The sequence below is a fragment of the Lycium ferocissimum genome, chromosome 3 (genome assembly GCF_029784015.1).
Source record: "Lycium ferocissimum isolate CSIRO_LF1 chromosome 3, AGI_CSIRO_Lferr_CH_V1, whole genome shotgun sequence".
Lineage (NCBI taxonomy): Eukaryota > Viridiplantae > Streptophyta > Magnoliopsida > Solanales > Solanaceae > Lycium > Lycium ferocissimum.
In genome coordinates, this window is record NC_081344.1 from 69,751,771 (window position 1) to 69,771,478 (window position 19,708).

General features: G+C 34.0%; 2 protein-coding genes across 3 annotated transcripts; one reads left to right on the forward strand and one right to left on the reverse strand.

The window, feature by feature from the left end:
• Positions 1–388: 388 nt before the first annotated feature.
• On the reverse strand, positions 389–6,853 carry LOC132050597 (H/ACA ribonucleoprotein complex subunit 3-like protein). Of its 2 annotated transcripts, none has more exons than XM_059441952.1 (4): positions 6,717–6,853; positions 4,173–4,248; positions 972–1,014; positions 389–810 (listed from the first exon to the last, which is right to left on the reverse strand). In XM_059441952.1, exons 2-4 carry the CDS (start codon positions 4,224–4,226, stop codon positions 713–715), a joined length of 195 nt encoding a protein of 64 aa, XP_059297935.1. In that variant the 5' UTR covers positions 4,227–4,248; positions 6,717–6,853; the 3' UTR covers positions 389–712. The 2 variants fall into 2 exon arrangements, with proteins under 2 accessions (XP_059297935.1, XP_059297936.1); XM_059441953.1 differs by lacking the exon at positions 6,717–6,853 and adding an exon at positions 6,666–6,690.
• A 3,780-nt stretch (positions 6,854–10,633) lies between these two features.
• On the forward strand, positions 10,634–15,515 carry LOC132050598 (uncharacterized protein At1g03900-like). Its single transcript, XM_059441954.1, has 4 exons — positions 10,634–11,038; positions 11,851–12,061; positions 13,805–14,065; positions 15,017–15,515. Exons 1-4 carry the CDS (start codon positions 10,758–10,760, stop codon positions 15,083–15,085), a joined length of 822 nt encoding a protein of 273 aa, XP_059297937.1. The 5' UTR covers positions 10,634–10,757; the 3' UTR covers positions 15,086–15,515.
• Positions 15,516–19,708: the final 4,193 nt, after the last annotated feature.

Genomic DNA, 19,708 nt, shown 5'->3' on the forward strand with positions numbered 1-19,708 from the left:
GAGCCAATGAGAATCATATCAAGTAGCTTGAGATGAAAGACAGTTGATTTATTCAGTTTATCTCTAAATAATTGAATTATTTCCTATTTCTGTAAAATCCTTCATCACTAGTGTTATCCAGAGAACTCCAATGGCGCCTATAATGTGTTTATCCTATTTTTCCACTGTCTCAATTTATTTGATAATATTTCCTTTTTAATCTATCACAAAGTCTTATATTTAAAAATCATCTAATTTAAAAACTTATATTTTTCACAAGAAATGATTTACAATCACACAAACATCTACGACTTTTTAAACTCGTGCCTAATCAAAATCAAACTATATCACATAAATTGGGACAGAGGGGGTATTTTTTAACTAGCTCCATTCGTTTACATTTCAGCTGTTCAGAAAAATATTAATATAGCATTTGAAGACAGTATTATAAGCATTATCAACATGGTTGTCATAGAGCAAAAAACAACCTACATTTGTTCCTATTTTCCAAGTGATGACAAGGATTTGTCAATCACAAGATTGAGATGCAACATTACACAATCTATTACAATTTTCGTTCGACAAACAAACAGAGGGAGACTCCACAACATATTAGAGAACACTATTAATGTTAGAAGAACCAAAAACTATCATGACGAAGAGACTTCGAATCACGACATCACTTTAACTAGCAATAGAGTTATATATCTGAGGAACGTTGTAGCAAAAGTTGCTAGTACTGTGGAGGAGGCTTCTGGGTTGGAAGCAAGCCGAAACGCTTCTTAAGAAGCACTCTCTGCCTTGAATATTTATCATCGGGTGAAAACCGGGCTGCAAAATAGACAAGTTAACGATCAGTTACAGAAGAACTGGCATAGAATTGGCATCACCCATGGCTGCTAAAACACAGAATAAAGTCACAAGTGCAAACTGCCACCAAAGACAAGTATGCAAATGCCAAACAGAAGAAGAAAGATATATAATAAGTTTACCTGGGTGAGCAGATTCTGTGGCCCGTCCGAGGGGTGATTCTTTCTGCATGTATAAAACCAACAGAGATCAGATTTCGCTACATGTAAAGTAGGAGAATGGCGCCAAACAGACAGCCAGAAAGAGGAAATATAATTACTAACACTGACAGTCAAGAAGTACAGCAACTTCTAACGCTTGATGCAATTTTCAGCTTAGATGGAAGTTTTGATGCCTAATTTTATTAAATCTTGTTCCCAGTGTTTGAAGGTGCATCAAGGTGTTGCAAACTTATTTATCTCATTATTTGAATACTCTTCATGTAAATTTTTGCATACCATTGCACTTCAAAATTACTTCATTATTCAGATTGTAAAGCAAACACTGCAAGGTTCCATCTGTTTCAGCAAATCTCTCACCAACATCTAACTTCCCCGAACTAGAACTACAACAGATAAATTTTTAGTATTTGATATCACTTCCAATATGTTCATTAATCTTAAGGCAACTGACCAGGTCATCTTTGGCTGCCAACTTCTGTTAGAATACAGAAAACACTTACTCAGCTTGTTTTGTTGTAGACAATATTAGATTTCAGATCCTATAATTCCTTACTAACAGAGGTCTCATATTTTTAATAAATACTATATTAAGTAAAAGCAGCTAAATCTTTTCAGCAAGTTAGTGTATTTGTTATATCGGGGAAAAAAAATGATCGGCTGAGAAAAGTCCTTCTTTTAGAGAAGGTAATTAATTGCACACAGATGAAACGTCTAAACTGCTTTCCTGACAGCATAATGCAATTTCAAGGTTTTGCTCGGAAAATGAAAATTTAAACAACAGACTTCAAAATGAAACAAAAATATAACCAGTTAATAATAAAAGATAGAGGTGGCGGTTCTCTGGATGAGCTATACAACATGGACCAGTTCTCAATTAGACACTTCTACCTTAAGCTCAGAGGTGAGTTTCAGAAAGTAGATTAGAGGAGATTAATGTGTAACAATCTTGGTGCACCTAGATGGATTTTCATACTTAGATTGGCTGCGCTCAAGAAACTATACACCAGGGATAGACTACTAAAATGGGGGATGAGTGTTGATCCAATGTGTCCTCTATGTAATGTTGCTGCTGAATGTCATTCCCACTTATTCTTTGATTGTACAGTTTCTGCTCAAGTGTGGCAAAAACTCCTTATATGGTTTGGGCTTGCCAGGGTACCTAGGAGCTGGGACTATGAACTAACATGGACCACTGCACATGCTAAAGGAAGGAGTGCTAAATATGAAGTATACATAATCTTTGGAAGGAGTGCTAAATATGAAGTATACATAGTCTTACTTGCAGCAGCTATTTACCATCTGCGGAGAGAAAGAAACATGAGAGTGTTTCAACAACAACAGCAGCCAGTGGAAAGAATTGTCAAGTTGATTATCCAGGAGGTTCATTCTAGGGAAAATTGTCAGGCAAGAGTAGCAAGATGGTTAGAAAGTCATAATTACTATCCTAACTAGAGAAGAAATGGCGTTTTAGTTAGCTGATGATGTATTGTGGTAGCTCATTGTGGTTCTGTGTTTGTTCCGTGAGGAGCGAGTAGCTGAGTAGCAAGTAGAGCAGTAGTATGCTGAAGGATTGAGGCTCTCTGTCCAGTACTCAAAGAGTTTTTTTGTTCTGTACTTCAAAGTTCACTTTGGTTATAAATTGTTTATTTACCCCCTCGAGAAAAAAGAAAAAAAGAAAAAAAGATAGACAATGAACTAAGGCCACTAATCATAAATTAGTACAACAACTTTGGCTGTGTGAGATTGCTCATTGCCGGTCCCGAGCCAGGATAAAACTCGCCAATCATGACCAAACTTAAATTAGCAACGAAGAAAAAACATAATGAACCTTAGCCCACAAATATTCAATAAAATACTCCCTCTGCCTAAAAGAGATTGGCATGCTCGCTTTCATAGAAGAGGTCCAACAGTTTTTTCTTTGACTTCCATATTCCCAATAGTTTTATAATACTTCGAAAGTTTTTGCTTTATAGTTATTTTAATATAGTTTCTAAATACAACATCAACATACCCAGTAAAATCCCACAAAGTGGGGTCTGGGGAGGGTAGAGTGTACCCAGACCTTACCACTGCCTTTGGAGGAATATAGTTTCGAAATATGCAAATTTATTTCAATAGTTACAAAATGAAATTACACTAAAAAAAGTGTTAATCCTCTTGCTCCAAACACACCCGTGGTTTTTGGTAGTGAGTGAACAATGAGCAACATATTAACATGGCTAAATTCCTAAAGCAGCTTCTTCATGCTGGTTTAGTTTCTAAAAAATTTTAACCTTATCCAAAACAAATAAGTGAATGACATGGCAAGAAAAAGATCTGTCTTTTGTATGTGTTAATACACGCATATACTTACAGTATAAAAAAGAATGGCGGGTTTTAGAGCAAGAAGTAATGGTGACAACATCATAGATTTAATTGAAAAAAAATAAATCATTTGAAGTTGAAGTTGGAAAAAAGTTCCGGGAAGTTGAAATTTGGTTAATTGTAGCTAATTGGGTGTCGGGTGAATTTGTGATAGTTGAAGATTCTGAATTTTTTTCATTCAAAATTCACTTTAAACCAGCATTTCAACAACATACCCAGTGTAATCCCACAAGTGGGTCTGGGGAGGGTAGAGTGTACGCAGACCTTACCCATACCTTGGGAGGTAGGGAGGCTGTTTCCAAAAGACCCTCGGCTCAAGAAAAAGCATGACAAAAAGGGGGTCAGATACGAATTAACGAAAGTAAAGAGGCAATGGCAAAATACTATAGCTAAGCATTATAAAGAAAAGTAACAGTAACTACAAACTAATACGATAAGTGGAGTACAAGCGACAACAGATAGTCGAACTATAAAAACAACAAAGAGCAGAGATTAATGGACACGGAACTACAAGAATAATACTACGACTACTAGTATGAAAGGGTAAGTAGGACAACACTCAACTTGAAAAAGGAAAAAAAAAAAAAATTAAGTTCAGGTCAAAAATCTGTTATCAATTTCACAATCAAACGCCCGTTGCAAGTTGAAACACCATTATTAGCAAACAATCACAAACAAAACAAACCCATAAAAACTTGCATACATCACTATTGACTTCCTACAACATAGTCAAGTGATATAACAATAAATCAGATTAATATACTGAATAAGATGCACCAAAATTTCCAAGAATCATACCTTAGTGGTGTAAACTTTGTCGCCATTTTCGTTAATGTAAAACTGGAGATACATCTTTCCTTATGTGTTCACCTGTCTAGAACAAAAAAACAAGGAAGACAAAAACTTTAAGTTCTTGAGAAATTTCTTTATATGCAGAACAACCATAAAGTGGGTATCTACTAGCATGAAAAATTGGAAAAAAACAGTTAAAATGCACATGAATATGAAGGGGAAAACTCATATAGAGAAAGTGAAATTATTAAACAGTAAATACTCACATCAGTATGCAGAAATTTTCAGCCTTTAAACCAGTGGCGGAGCCACATAGGGCCGAGGGTGTTCATCCGAACCCCCTTCGGCAGAAAAAACACTGTTTTTACATGGTTAAAATTATTTTTTATGCATATATAGAAGATGTTGAACCACTTACCCCCTGTTTGGATGGTGGTTTCCCGTGGTTCATTAATATATGGTTTTCTATGAAACCATGTTTGTTTTCATTCTTCTTAAAATTATATGGTATAGTATTGTAAACCTGTGGTTCATTCCATGGTTATATAACCATCAAAAATCCCAATTTTTATAACCATGGATTTGATGGTTTTTCCGTGGTTACGTATTTCATTCTCCATTCTACCCCACCCTCCACCCTCCACCTACTACCCCCACCCCACCCCCACCCCACCCACCCCTCCACCATCCAAAAAAAAAATTAAGTCACCCCACCCCCCCCACCCTACCACCCACAATCACCCCTCACCACCGCCCAACCCCACCCCGCAACAACTCACTTCCCTACCACCCACTACCCCCACCCTCATACAAGTGATACCCCTCACACTACCCACCCTCCACCATCCCCACCCACTACCCCTCACCACCACCCAACCCCACCCTACCACCCCACTACCCCACCATCATCCCACAACCACCCACCTCACACCACCCACCCTCCACCACCCCCACTCACAACCTACTTATTTTTAAAGTTCTATTTTATTCTTTACACGAGTTTTATTAATATATATAAACTAATTTCTAATTAAGAGTTAAGGGTATTTTAGTAAACTTACAAATTATTATACGATGCAAATACTCACAACCAAGGTGGGGTGGCCTCGGTGGAAGACAAGATGCGAGGCAAGCGAGATATGGATGGTTTGGGCATGTGAAGAAGAGACACGAATTCCCCCATCGGAGGTGTGAGAGGTTAGCCATGGATGGTTTCGGACGAGGTAGGGGTGCAGCCGGGTTAAGTATTGGGGGGAGGTAATTAGACACGACATGGCACAATTACAGGCTTACCAGGATACTGACCTTAGATAGGAGGGTTTGGAGGACCCAAATTAGGGTAGAAGGCTAGTAGATAGTCCCGTTATCCGGTATAACCATTAGTAATCGCAAAGATTTAATATAATTTCTTATGCTCCAATTTATGCTATTATCCCTATTTCTGTGCTTTCATTATCTGTACCCCACCCTCCACCATCGATTGCATTATTTTATTTTATATTATTGCTTTTCCATGTCGCTTTGAATTTCTTAGCCTTATCCCACCCCGACTTTTTTATGCTTTTATGCTTTTCTTGGTAGGGGTCTTTCGGAAATGATCTTACAACCACCTACCTTGGTAGGAGTAAGGTCATACAACCACACTCACACCCTCCACGGACCCCCACGATGTGGGATTTTCTTGGAGTTGTTGTTAATATATATAAACCAAACAATACAAATGTTATTAAACCACAACAAACGATACAGTCTATCCAAACATTGTGTTCATTAATACAGTACAATACAATACAACACCATACTGTACCATACCATACTGTACATTAATGAACCACAGGAAACAACCATCCAAACAGAGGCTTAGGTTTCTTCATATGTTTACTTTTTATATTTTGAACCCCCTTAGTGAAAATTCTAGCTCCGCCACTGCTTTAAACAAGCAAGAGATAACTTTAAGTTCTTAAGGAATTTCCTGAACCAGAACAACCATGAAGTGTCTATCAAACCGCATGAAAATTTGGGGAAAAAACAGTAAAAATCCACATAAGGGAAAAAAACTCATACAGAGAAAGTGAAATTATAAAACAGTAAAACCCACATGAATATGAAGAAAAAAGATTCAGCCTTTAAAAGACCAAGACAGAAACTTTATGTCCTTACTCCCTCCGTCTCAAAATAAGTGTCACCATAGCAAAAACAATTTGTTCCAAATATAAGCGTCACCTTAGGAATTCAAGACAAAAATTAGCAAGTGTTTCCAACTCTGCCCTTAGCATTAAAGAAATAGTATTCATTAATATTGCTCAATCCTCAAAAAAAAAAATCTAATAAATAGAGATAGTTTAATAAACTCTACATTGTATTTATTTATTTCTTAATGACATGATTTTTGCTAAAGTGACACTTATTTTGGGATGCAGGAAGTAAAAATTCACTTGAATATGAAGAGGCACACTCCAACTATACAGAAAATGAAATAATAAAACACTAATAACCCACAAGAATGTGAAGAAAAAAGATTGAGTCTTTAGGGTTTTGAGAAAGTAAAACCTTTAGCAAGTGTTGAGAGAAGAGGTTTAAGTCTGTGACAGAGATGAATGCTGACTAGTGTAATATTAGGGTTCCAAATAAAAGAGCTACCAAAAAAAATAAACAAGGTATAACAGGAAAAATAAATTAAGATGAGGCTAAGTAAGTAAATTAAGCGAGAAAATGACAAAAATAGTCTCGTGTCTTTTAGTAGGTTCAAAATACAGTAGTGCCGGTTTGGATGGGCTTAAAAAAAACAACTTATAAGGTGAAAACAGCTTATAAGTAAAAAAAAAATAAGTTGGATCACCCAACTTATTTTTACCCAACTTGTTTTCACTTTATAAGCTGCTTTAGATAAGCTAATCTAAACAGACTTAATTATTTTTTTGGGTTTATTTTAAGCACAAAATGGCTTATAAGCTGGCCAGCCAAACATTCAAAAAAACTAAAAATAGCTTATAAGTTGTTTTCAGTAACTTATAAGCCAATCCAAACGGGCTTTTAATTATCAACTGGGCAGTTTTGATTTTAAGGACCCGTTTGGCCATGAGAATTTTTCACTTTTTTCCGAAAATTTATTTTATTTTATTTAAAAATCAATGGTTGGCCATAAACATTCCAAATACAACTTGAAGTTTTATTTGAAATTTCAAAAATACCAAAAATATTATTTTCGCTTTCAAATATATTCAAACAACCAAATATTATTTGCGAAAACTATAACCAAACGCAACTCCAACTTTAAAATTTCAACTAAAGTGAAAAATATTTGGTTTTCATGGCCAAACGCCTACTACGTTTGTCAAAAGTAAGCACTTTTGATCTCCATTAGATATTTATCAAACTCTGATTGCTAAGTTTAGTAAGAAATGTGGAAAACACTTTTTACGAAAAACAAAAAATAGATCAAAACTTACACAAATCGCACCTCAAAATATTGCACCAGACTCATGAAATAGTCCAAAGACAACAAAATTACAAAATCAATACTTCCAAATATGAGTTCCAGCTAAATATTTTTTATTTTCACAATTTTGATTAAATTTAACAATTCGAGTTTGATAAATATCTGATAGATAAATGTTGATTTTTGGCAAATTTAAATGATCTAAACAGCTCAGTTGATATTTAAGGAACTACTTTGAACTTCCTACCAAAGATAAGGGACCATTTTTGTCATTTTGTCTAAATTATGCAGTGACCGTTGATGGCCCTCTCTCTCTTTTTAGGAGAAAATTAGTTAAATGGGGTCTTTACAAAATGAACAGAGGTATATGACCCTCTGTGTACATAAACGATTCTGAAATAACACAGAGGCGATTTGTTATATTTTGTAGAGGGTCATTTAATAAGTTTTTGGGTGTATGACTCAATATCCACAAAATGTTCTTAGGGGTCTTTTTTTTTCTTTTTTTTTTTTTAATGACGTGGAAATCCACAGCTGCTACCCTTCGGGTGTGCACAAGGTAAACTTAGCTCCTGTGTAATAGCTCGTAAGCCACACAGGAGAGATAACCCGCACTAGTCAAGCCGTGCGAGGAGCTCGACCCGGAGGCGCAAATCCTCGCTGTCGTAGGCGGGCGATTACGAACGCCGAAACCTCATTATGAAAGCCCCCATGCTCAACCAATTGAGCCACCCTTGCAGGTATGTTCTTAGGGGTCTTTTGATAGGCTGAATTAGCAAAATAAATTTTCTGAAGAACTCCGGATAAATATGTAAACATTATGTTAATTACCTAAGAAAATAATTTATATATAATTAATGCAGTGTTTGAATGATCATAAAAAGAAAATTAATAGGCTATATTAAGGTTGATATTCGTTTAACTTGTATGAAAATCTATGCATGTAAAATGAGGAAAAAGAGTATGAATATTAGCAATTTGTTGGAAAAAACTTAAAAGACAAAATGTCATCAAAGCAGGTACTCACCACATAAGATTTAGAGTGTTACTCCCTCCGTCCCATTTTAAGTAGCTTACCTTTATTTTTATTTTATTTTTTGTCTGTCTCACAAATAGTGTTTCGTTTTATAATTAGTAAGTTAAATTCAAACATCGGAAGTTTATAAATACATATTCAAAGAACATTTTAGTACATTACACACATCTTTAATTTAGGAACATAAGATTCAAAAATCTCTATTTATTTCTTAAAGTTCGTGCCTAGTCAAACTAAGAGCCGTTTGGCCATGAATTTTTTCACTCTTTTTAGGAAAAAGTTTTCACTTTATTTGGAAATCAACTTTTGGCCATGGAAATTCCAAATACACTTGAAGTTGTATTTGAAATTTAGAAAACAACAAAAAACTTATTTTCACTTTCAATACATTCAAACAATTAAATATTCTTTGTAAAAACTATAACCAAACACAACTCCATCCTCAACTCCAACTCCAACTCCAAAAGACCAAATAAAGTGAAAAATATTTAATTTTCATGACCAAACGCCTACTAAAACATTTAAATTAGGACAGAGAAAGTATTACTTATATACTAACAAAATACGGAACATAAAGTAGACATTGAACAAACATTTCAACATAGATCCATAAATTGTACTTATAATTGTCATATCGTGATGTTTTAAATTGTTAAAATTTTCCATGTTCACCAGAAAAATTATCCTATAAGCAAGATCTTTGAAAAATATATTTGGATTAACTTATAAGTAATTGCTTAAAACTTTTTTTTTCTTTTCTGAAGCGAACATTTTATAACTGAAATGAAGAAAGTAGTTGCAACATCTTATTACTCTTATTATCCAACTTTTTTTTTGAAGATTATGGAATGCAGGATGCAAAATTAAATGAATAATGAATTGTTCAGTTTTACATTTTTTTTGCAGCTTATAATTAGCAAGTTGACAATTCAAACATCGGTAAGTTTATAGTCACATATTCAAAGAACATTTTAATACATTACACACATCTTTAATTTAGGAACGTAAGATTCAAAAATCTCTATTTATTTCTTAAAGTTCGTGCTGTAGTCAAACTAAGAAATTTGGCCATGAATTTTTTCACTTTTTTTTGGAAAAAATTTTCACTTTATTCGAAATCAACGTTTGGTAGAATACACTTGAAGTTGTATTTGAAATTTAGAAAATAACAAAAAACTTATTTTCACTTTCAATACATTCAAACAATTAAATATTCTTTGCAAAAACTATAACCAAACACAACTCCATCTTCAACTCCAACTCCAAAAGACCAAATAAAGTGAAAAATATTTGATTTTCATGACCAAACGCCTACTAAAATATTTAAATTAGGACATAGGAAGTATTACTAATATACTAACAAAATACGGAACATAAAGTAGACATTGAACAAACATTTCAAAATAGATCCATAAATTGTACTTATAATTGTCATATCGTGATGCTTTAAATTGTTAAAATTTTCCATGTTCACCAGAAAAATTATCCTATAAGCAAGATCTTTGAAAAATATATTTGGATTAACTTATAAGTAATTGCTTAAAACTTTTTTTTTTCTTTTCTGAAGCGAACATTTTATAACTGAAATGAAGAAAGTAGTTGCAACATCTTATTACTCTTATTATCCAACTTTTTTTTTGAAGATTATGGAATGCAGGATGCAAAATTAAGGGGTCGTTTGGTAGAAGGTATAAAATTTTTGTATCATATTTGGTATTATCTTAAATTTATCCTTGTATACCAAAAATTATCAAAAATTATATCTTGATTATTTTATACCATCTTTTAGATGGTATAAAATAATCCCAATAGATGGAATAAATTAATTAAAAATTATAATCCCTAATAATTTTTGTTATATACCAAACGACCCCAATTATTAAAATGAATAATGAATTGTTCAGTTTTACATTTTCAAAACATTAAAAAATTCAATATATTGTGCCACCTTTTATTGTTGAAATTTCAATATCTTTAACTTAACACACTTAGAATCCACGTCTCTTCCACTCCAATTCCACCACTTTCCCATCATATTTTTTCTCTATATATATATATTTCTCTTCTTTACTTAAAAGCATCAATTGACAAAACTCACATTGATCACTAAAAAACGATGTCGTTTGAGGAAGATGAAGAATCATTCTCACACACGCTCTTAGTAGTGCGTGAAGTAAACGTCTTCAAAATCCCTCCACGTCCAACTAGTGGCGGTTACAAATGTGCCGAGTGGCTTCAAACCGATAAAATCTGGTCGGGTCGGATCCGGGTCGTGTCATGTAACTCCCGTTGTGAGATCCGATTAGAGGATCCGAATTCTAGTGAGTTATTTGCAGCTTGTTACGTGGCGCCAGGTCAGAGAGAAAGCTCGGTCGAATCAGTGCTTGATTCGTTGAGGTATCTTAGTTTGACTGTGCACAAAGTTTAAATAATAAAATGACACTTCTAAATCTAAAGATGGTTTTATAATGTACTAAATGTTGTTATTTAAAATTTGTCACGTAGGAATAGACACGTATTTAGTCATAAGAATTATTCATTTTTTTTTTGGAATTTTTTGGCTTTTTAAAAAATTAGTGTTTGGCCATAAAATTTTTAAATATAAATAACCAAAACATTATTTTTCACTTTTTGCATAACCAAAACCTTGTTAAAAAGTATATTTTAATAATAAATCATTATTTGCAAAAACTATGGCTAGACACAACTCCAACTTGAAAAATTTCAAAACTTTATTTTTCACTTTTTTTATGATCAAAACCTTGTTGAAAAGTACATTTCAATAACAAATTATTATTTGTAAAAACTATGGATAAACACAACTCTAACTTCAAAAATTCCAAAAAAAAAGTAATTTTTTTTTTGGTTTTTATGGCCGAAAGTCTACTAAATATAGAAAGAGACGCTCTTTTTGGGCCAATGAATTCCTCTTTCTTGGAGGCCGTTCGGTGCATGCTGACTCTGGTTTTTTGGACGGACTTGTCGTCCTCCAAATTTACTTCTTCAGTTTCACCTAGGTTTGGTTTTTGACAAAAAAGGGAAAGCAATAAACTTAAATTGGGACGGAGGAAGTAATATGAAACCTACTTTAACTCAAAACAGGAAAACGTATTCCTATATAAATTTGGCTATAGATAGTACATGAATTAAAATACCAAAATTTTAACTAAGTTTGATTTCCCACAACTTTTGAATTATTTCTCCAACAGGTACTTCGTGTTGAAGATTGAAGATGGGAGAGGGAAACACGCGTTTGTAGGGTTAGGGTTTAACGAGAGGAACGAGGCATTTGATTTCAATGTGGCATTATCGGATCACGAGAAGTATGTGAAGAGAGAGGTTGAGAAGGATGATGGTGATGGTGAGGGGAGTAGTGATGGTCATATTGATATTCATCCTGCGGTTAATCATCGATTAAAGGTATTTGATCGTGCTTAAAAATGTAGTGATTGTAGGGGTCGTTTGGTAGGATGTATTAGAGGAATACATGTATTAGCTTTGGTATTATTAGGGGTCGTTTTCTACGCGGACTAAACTATGCGGGATTATAATCCTGGGACTAATTTATCTCATCTGGGAGATGGGATAAAATAAGCTCAAGGTTAGTGGGATAAGGTGGGATATCTCATGCTTAAGATTGTGCTTCTTTTTATACTCTGTTTGGTAGAAGATATATATTTATCCTGGTACAAAAAATTAGTGTTGGGATATCCCAGCTTATACCATGCACCAAACGACCCCTTAATCTCTTGTTTGACAGTTTTTTCAACCTATGTGTAACTAATACCCTATTTAGTAGGAGTACTATTCTTATACATATCAAACCTGTGTATAACTAGCACGAGTACTATTCTTATTCCAATATGCCATATTTAGTACTAGTCCTATTCTAATACACTCTATTTATTTAATATAACAAACCAAACAATCCATTAAAAATAATGGCAGCATAACTAATCCTAGCATTACTAATACACCCTATTCGGTACTATTTTTATACACCCTGCCAAAAGACCCCTTAATGATGATGAGTAGTACTGCAGATCTATGTTGCTGGATGCTTTTCGGATCCTTTAAGTAATGCATATTTGGAGGATCCAACACGGGTGTGACGACATTTTTAAAAGTTCCAGAAACGTGGCTGCAAATAATGTCTTTTTGGATAGTTATTGTCAGTATATAACGTTTTATATATAGTTCGAATTAGAAGCGCGTAATGTTGAGCTCGTAGATCTATCCTTGATAATGACTTTGTGTTTCTCTGGCAGCTAACTGAGTAGTGTGAGAACCTTAGTGTGCAGTTGGCTACAGGGCCTCAGCAAAGACAAATTTGTGATAAATTTACTAAGTTAGTTGGACTAGATTTGTGGTAAGATTGCAGCTTGACTTGACTAAATTTGTGATTAAATATATGCATCTTAATTCGAAGTTGAACGACTGTATGATTCTGAAATGGTCATCAAATTAAAAGAGGATAATGAACCCCGTTAGTGCCATAAAGAGTTCTTTTCTTCCCTTTTTAAAACTTTATAAATAGACTGGAATAGATACAGAAAATTCATACAGCTAACCTGATCTAATTTGTGATTGATATGTAGTTGATTGGTTATTTTCTAAATGTTTTTGGGATGGGACAGTGGTGATTGAAAAGAAATAGCCTGTCTTTTAAAAAGCATGCTCTTTACATTTTAAATTGGGAATATGTTTCAGTTGTGTACTTGTGAATGACTTCACAAGCATTACCCAAAAAAATAAAAAATAAAAATTAAAAAATAAATAAAATAAAGTAACACTCCACAAGAGATTAAAGTGCAGTTTGACTGGAGATTGAAGCATCATATTACTTAGATTGAGTTCGAGAGCATTAGATTACTCGGATTGACCGGATCCTTAACGAATCTTATTCAGCTACTTCAAAATTGAGTGCTTTGTTGTAACCTAAATTCGTCCCGGTGAGTTGGTTTTCTTTGTATGCAATTTATGCCTCCGGTTTCTGTATCAAATTGCTCATTATGCCTTGTTCATATCATGGTTTTCCATTTAAAGTGATTTCTGGTTATCAATTGTTTCACTCTATTCCTGAGTTGTAGTGGTTTGTCCTTTAATGCAGTCAGTTACTCAGTTATTCATCTAAATGAGTAATTTTGGTAGTTTGGTTCCTAGGAAGGTGAAACCATCAGGATAAATGTGAAGAACAAACCATCTAGTGGAGCCCGCATGCTTTCTGCTGCTATTCAATCGAAGACCATTGCCATTGCGCCACCCCCTAGCGGAGCTAACAAGATCAGGTCTCCTCTTCCACCGCCGCCGAATGATCCAGCTATTTCTCGGAAGACTTCTACCACTTCGAGTATTGCACTCAAGGGGCCAAATGGAAGCTCAAGGCAATCCAGTGATCCGTTTTCCAATCTCTCTCAAATTGAGGTATTGTTCAGTTTCTTGCCATTTGTAATGCTTCCTAGTTATGTAGCTTTGCATATTACTAAACCGTAAATCAACTCCAGAACCCTTTGTTAATGCCCCTTTAGTTGATGGATAATTGTTCATATTTTTCTTGATCAACGAAATGCGGGAGACTTTTGGGATTGTTTGTCTACCCCTTTTTATGTGATATATAATATAACATGGTGTTCGGGACAGCTTGCACGTACCTCAACTATTCCAATGGCACCTGTTACCCTCTACCGAAACAGATACCGGGTAACTTTGCCCATCATGGCTTAGGCAAATGCACCCCCCCGCCCAGAAATGCGGTAGCGCCTGTGATCACAAGCTACCTACTTAAACAACATAAAGGTTGACCCAGGGACCTTGTAGAAAAGCAGATAGGAAAGGTAGCCTATAGATTCGAGTGACCAGCTTTCTGTTACCTTCTCAAAAAAAAAAAAAAAAAGATTCGAGTGACCAGCTCCGTGACCTCCCTCAAGAAAAAAAGGCAATCTGATTTCGGGGGGCATGTATAAGGAATCACCTCGTGTTTTTGTCCACTTCGTTTTATTATTATTATTATTATTAGTTACTCTAGTAAACAATCCTTTTGCACATATTGAAGACAAATCTTAGGATATTTAAGGCTTGAAATAAGAAGGTGGCTTCACAGTTCTAGTCTTTGTGAGAAGGTGTTGAGCGGTAGACACAATCAAGTTGATCTATTTAAAGAAGAAAGACGGTTCATCTTGGCTGGTTATTAGGTTATATAGGTTTGAATAGTATAGCTTTGGCATGCCTCATCAGTCATGTTTGATATATCTTGAACTTTGGCGACTTGTGTGATAGACACTCTTCAGATATTTGCTACCACTGTATCATGAGCAATTCTTTCATACTGTAGTGAGGAACATTTTAATAGAAACATTTCCTTATTGCTGTCCACAGAGGAGCCTGCCTTCCCCCACTGGATCTGGTTCGAGTAAGACGACAGCAGCTGGATGGGCAGCATTTTGATATTTTAAGCGTGTATTAAATATGGCTGAGATATATGCTTGTTGTTGTACTAGGATAGAATATATATCCAAATTAAAAGGGCAGCCTGGTGCACTAAGCTCCTGCAATGCGTGGGGTTCGGGGAAGATCCGGATCACATTTGGTGTACCCTGCAAGTGGTTGTTTTCATGATTTGAACCCGTGATCTGCCTAGTCACGTGCTGTTGTGCCTAGGCTCCCCAAATTAGAAGAATGAGAGAAAAAATTTATGGTATTGTTTTCTTCTCAAAAAAAAAAAAAAAAAAAAGGTACCCTGCTCAAAAAATTTATTGTATTGTTTCCCCATATTGGAAGATAATTGTGACGGAATATGTTTATACTTACTTGACATGTCTGAATTGTACTATTCTGATCTACATATAATAAAAGATTAGCATTTATTTTACATAAATGTTTGGTGTGATCTGGTTGAAGTATACTGCTATCTTTTGCCAACACACTCGCAGTGGGGTGAAAATTTATCCGCACTAGGTGTTTACACCTAATTTATCACTCAGAGAATGCAGACTAGTGCTCGAGTTTGTTTTCTGTCAAGTATACAAATGCTGGATTACCTTTTGATTTGATGAAAATTTGGTAGATTTTGTGGTCTTTATTCTGATAGGGAAATAGGGAGTGAATCACACAGGTTATGAATGGGTACAATGAACCTCATGATTCTTAAGGTCAAGTTGCCATGTGATATGTTTCAAGTGTTGATATAAACCCCAGGTTCAGTGATATCAAAAATTTATGTTGCTCGGACTTAGGTGCAAATCTAGAGGCCGAATTATTCCTCGCATAAATTTTAGGATTTAACCAATAAATGTATAGTATGATATCTACAAGTATATATTTCAATTGATTAAACTGATTAAACAAAAACTGATAAAAAAATTATTATCAACACTTAATATTTTATTCATAAGATTTCGTGTAATATTACATAGCATAAAAAGCAAATACTCAAATCAATTTATACTTCTTGATCATGATGTAGTAAAGAACCCAAGGTAAGTTTGTTAATTTCAGTGTGTCTCATACCCACACCCATACCCAAATAGTATCAGATTGATACGGATGTGGCAGAAATTTTGAAGGGTATGAGCAAAATAGCGGAAAATAAAAAATAGATTGACATGAGACAAATCAATTTCTAAAAATTGGGATGTTCAGAGCAAAACTCCAGTTGTGTGAGTTAGCTCACATTATCATTCTCAAGTCTGGATAAAGAAGGATCGTAATAAGTTAACAATCAATATAAAACTAGTATTTGACATCAGGCAAATCAATTTCTAAAGATTGGAAAGTTCGGAGCAAAATTCTAGTTGTGTGAATTTGCTCACATTGTTATCAAATTCGTATAAAGGAGGGTTGTAAAATAAGTTGTCAATCAATATAAAACTAGAAAATTTGTGACCAATCTTTAGAGGACATAATATGTGAAGAGGGGACATGTGTAATTGTTCTGAACATATCCAATGTCTTTGAAACATGTGAAACATCATGTGTATTTGCAGTTTTTCCTTGTTCCTACTAGTGTACCCTCTATTAATTTGAGGTTTTCTTTGTCGTTTCTCATTTTCTTGTCTAGTTTCCAGTTATTTTCCAACTTCACTAGGTATGTCAACAAAGCATTTGCTCTATTATCACGAGCATGATTCAATCAAACGATCGTTCTATTTGACACGAGGCAAATCAATTTCTAAAGATTGGACTTTTCAGAGTAAAACTCCAGTCGTGTGAGTTTGCTTACATTATCGTTCTCAAGTCCCGATAAAGGAGGGTCGTAATAAGGTGACAATCAATATAAAGTCGGTCAATTTGACATGAGGCAAATCAATTTCTAAGGATCGGAAAGTTCGGACGAGAACTCCGGTTTTGTTTGAGCTTGCTCACATGTAAGTTCGGATAAAGGAGAGTTGTAATAGGTTTTCAATCAATGTAAAATTAGTTAATTTGTGACTAATTTTTACAGGACATAATATGTTTGGACGTGCTTAGCTAGGCATTCTAAAATAGGCAAAGGATTTCATTACATTGCCTCTGCATGTGAGAGTGGACATGAGTAACTGTTCTTGAGCATATCCAATGTCTGAGAAACATGTGAAACATCATGTGTATTTGCAGGCTTTTCTTGTTCCTATTCGTGTATCTCCTATTCATTTGAGGTTTTCTTTGTCCTTCTCATTTTCTTGTTCTTTGTCCTCATTTTTCTAGTTCTTAGTCCTTCTCATTTTTCTTGTTCTCCACCGTTTTTTTTTTTTTTTATCTGCTTTGATATGTTTTTTCTTGAGTTGAGGGTTTATCAGAAACAACCTTACTACCTCTCAAGGTAGGGTAAGGTTTGCGACACGCTACTCTCCCTAGACCCCACTTGTGAAATTACACTACGTACACGCTACCCTCCCCTACCCCTAGCCAATAAGAAATAAAAGAAAAAGTACAAGCTTGAATAAAAATCTATGGACAACACATTCAAATATTCCTTGTTAATGATTCTTTACTCTGACAAACATTAAGGAATTTTTGAACAATGCAATATTTTACGTCAAGGAAAATTCTTAATCCATCTCCCTTAGACTACATTCAAGATCAACACCAAGTACATAGTAATGTTTTCAGATCTAAAATTAAATTGTACTCTCATAACTTTATGTGAAGCAAAATTTAATTCTTTTGGGGTGACGGACTAGTGATTCTCATTTCTAGCAATGGATTTTCATATTTGGCAGTTATATTCAACTATAGAGACAACTGAACATCGTGCAAGGAAGACAATATATCATGAAAAACATCTGTAATTGTTTAAGGTATTAAAGTGGATAAAATATTTTTCGTCATCTAACACAAAGTTAGTTACTCCAAATTGTTTTCATTTGATATAAATTGTTTTTTCTTCATGCGCACGCACATCGATGAGACAATTATTGTCCTGAGGACACTCATGAGACAAGTGAACTGGTCAACTTCCGTACTTTACTCATTTAGTCTATTCTAAAAAAATGTCATATTTTTTTTATTAGAAATAATTTAATATTGAATTCTCATTTAACCTTAATTATATGATTTATAATCAAATCAATGTTTAAACTTGTTTTAGATCACAAAATTGTTGAATTTAGTGTTCAATCAAATAATATCAAGTAAATTGGAACAAAGAAAAATTAAAGCTTTTAGACGATGGAGGATTCGATTTCATTGGCATACAAATGAACTTTAGAAAATGCGACACACACGACATTTTGGGAATGAAGTTTTGTAGTTCGTAGAGAAAATGACAAAACTAGTCCTTTATAATTGAGGATAGGTTCAAAGTAATCCCTCAAGTATGCAATGAACTATGTTGGCCTTTTAATTATAAGGTAGTCAAAAGTTAACATTTTTACTTTGCATAAAATATTTACCGAACTATGTTCATTGAATATAAAAGGAATTATGAAAAAAAAAAAATATTAACTCACATTGAGTATACTTATTGTAGTTTTTGCTATTTTGATTTATTTTTATAGTTTGTTGCAACTTTATGAGATGCAATTGCTATTTTTTATGTTGTTTGGGTGTCTACTGTAGTTTTTTGTGTTGCCTTTTTAAAGATGTGATGGGATTTTTTTTTGTCTGTTTAAGGTTGATTTTTCTCCCCTATTTCCGTCAAATATAATGAACATAAATTATTAAATAATTTGTGAAGACTAAAAATGTTAAATTTTGTCAAACTTAAATGGTCAAAACTATTCAGTGCATACTTAAACAGACTATTTTGAATCTATCCTCAATCATAAAAGACTAATTTTTGTCATTTTCTCGTAGTTTGCTTAACTATTAGTTACGTAAAAAATGGCTCTTTTATTTTGGTTCCAACGGAAACTTTCGGAAAATTTAAGTAAAAGTTATTACACCCTCAGTTCACTTTTACTTATCAATTATGGACTTTACACTCCCTTAAGAAATAATAAATGAAGTCTATAATTTATCATCATACTCATATTAATTGGTGCATAGTTTTAACCAACTTGAAAAAATGATTTGAAACTAGTAATTAATGCTATTGGTAAAATAGAAAAAAAAAAAAAAGTATCTTCTCTTGATATGCTAAAAGTGACAAGTAAAAGTGAAAATCTATTTTTAGAATACTGGATAAGTAAAAGTGAACAGAGGGAGTACACTATTGTATAAGAATAAATTTTGTAACGGAAAAATCAAAATAAAAGAGTTAAGTGTAGCATCTCAAACTACAAAGGGGTTTTAATACAACAAACTTGGGGGACCTCTCTAAAATTGACCAACAACAACAATCCAGTGAAATCCCACAATGCAAGTGCAAGAAAGAGGAAGAGTGTATGCCGAGACTTACTCCTACCAAGGTGAAGAGTTTGCTTTCCGAAAGACCTCGACTCAATAAAAAGATAAAAAGAGGTCGATAAGGCCAAGAAATTCAAACCAATATGGAAATGAAAATAACGAAAGCGACTAAGCCATAAATGCGCTTGCAAAAGAGACAGATTATATTATCACAGATAAAATAAGATAATCAAAGTACTGGAGATAACAGATAGTAGCGTAAAATCAAAGCACAAGAACTTATATCGCGATAATACGACTACT

Coding starts and splice junctions, on each gene's coding strand:
- LOC132050598 (XM_059441954.1), top strand. CDS start 10,758: ATGTCGTTTGAGGAAGATGAAGAATCATTCTCACACACGCTCTTAGTA. Junction 11,039..11,850: donor TCAGTGCTTGATTCGTTGAG/GTATCTTAGTTT, acceptor TTTCTCCAACAG/GTACTTCGTGTTGAAGATTG. Junction 12,062..13,804: donor CGGTTAATCATCGATTAAAG/GTATTTGATCGT, acceptor TTTGGTTCCTAG/GAAGGTGAAACCATCAGGAT.
- LOC132050597 (XM_059441952.1), bottom strand. CDS start 4,226: ATGTATCTCCAGTTTTACATTAACGAAAATGGCGACAAAGTTTACACC. Junction 1,015..4,172: donor ACAAAGTTTACACCACTAAG/GTATGATTCTTG, acceptor TTATACATGCAG/AAAGAATCACCCCTCGGACG. Junction 811..971: donor CACAGAATCTGCTCACCCAG/GTAAACTTATTA, acceptor TCTATTTTGCAG/CCCGGTTTTCACCCGATGAT.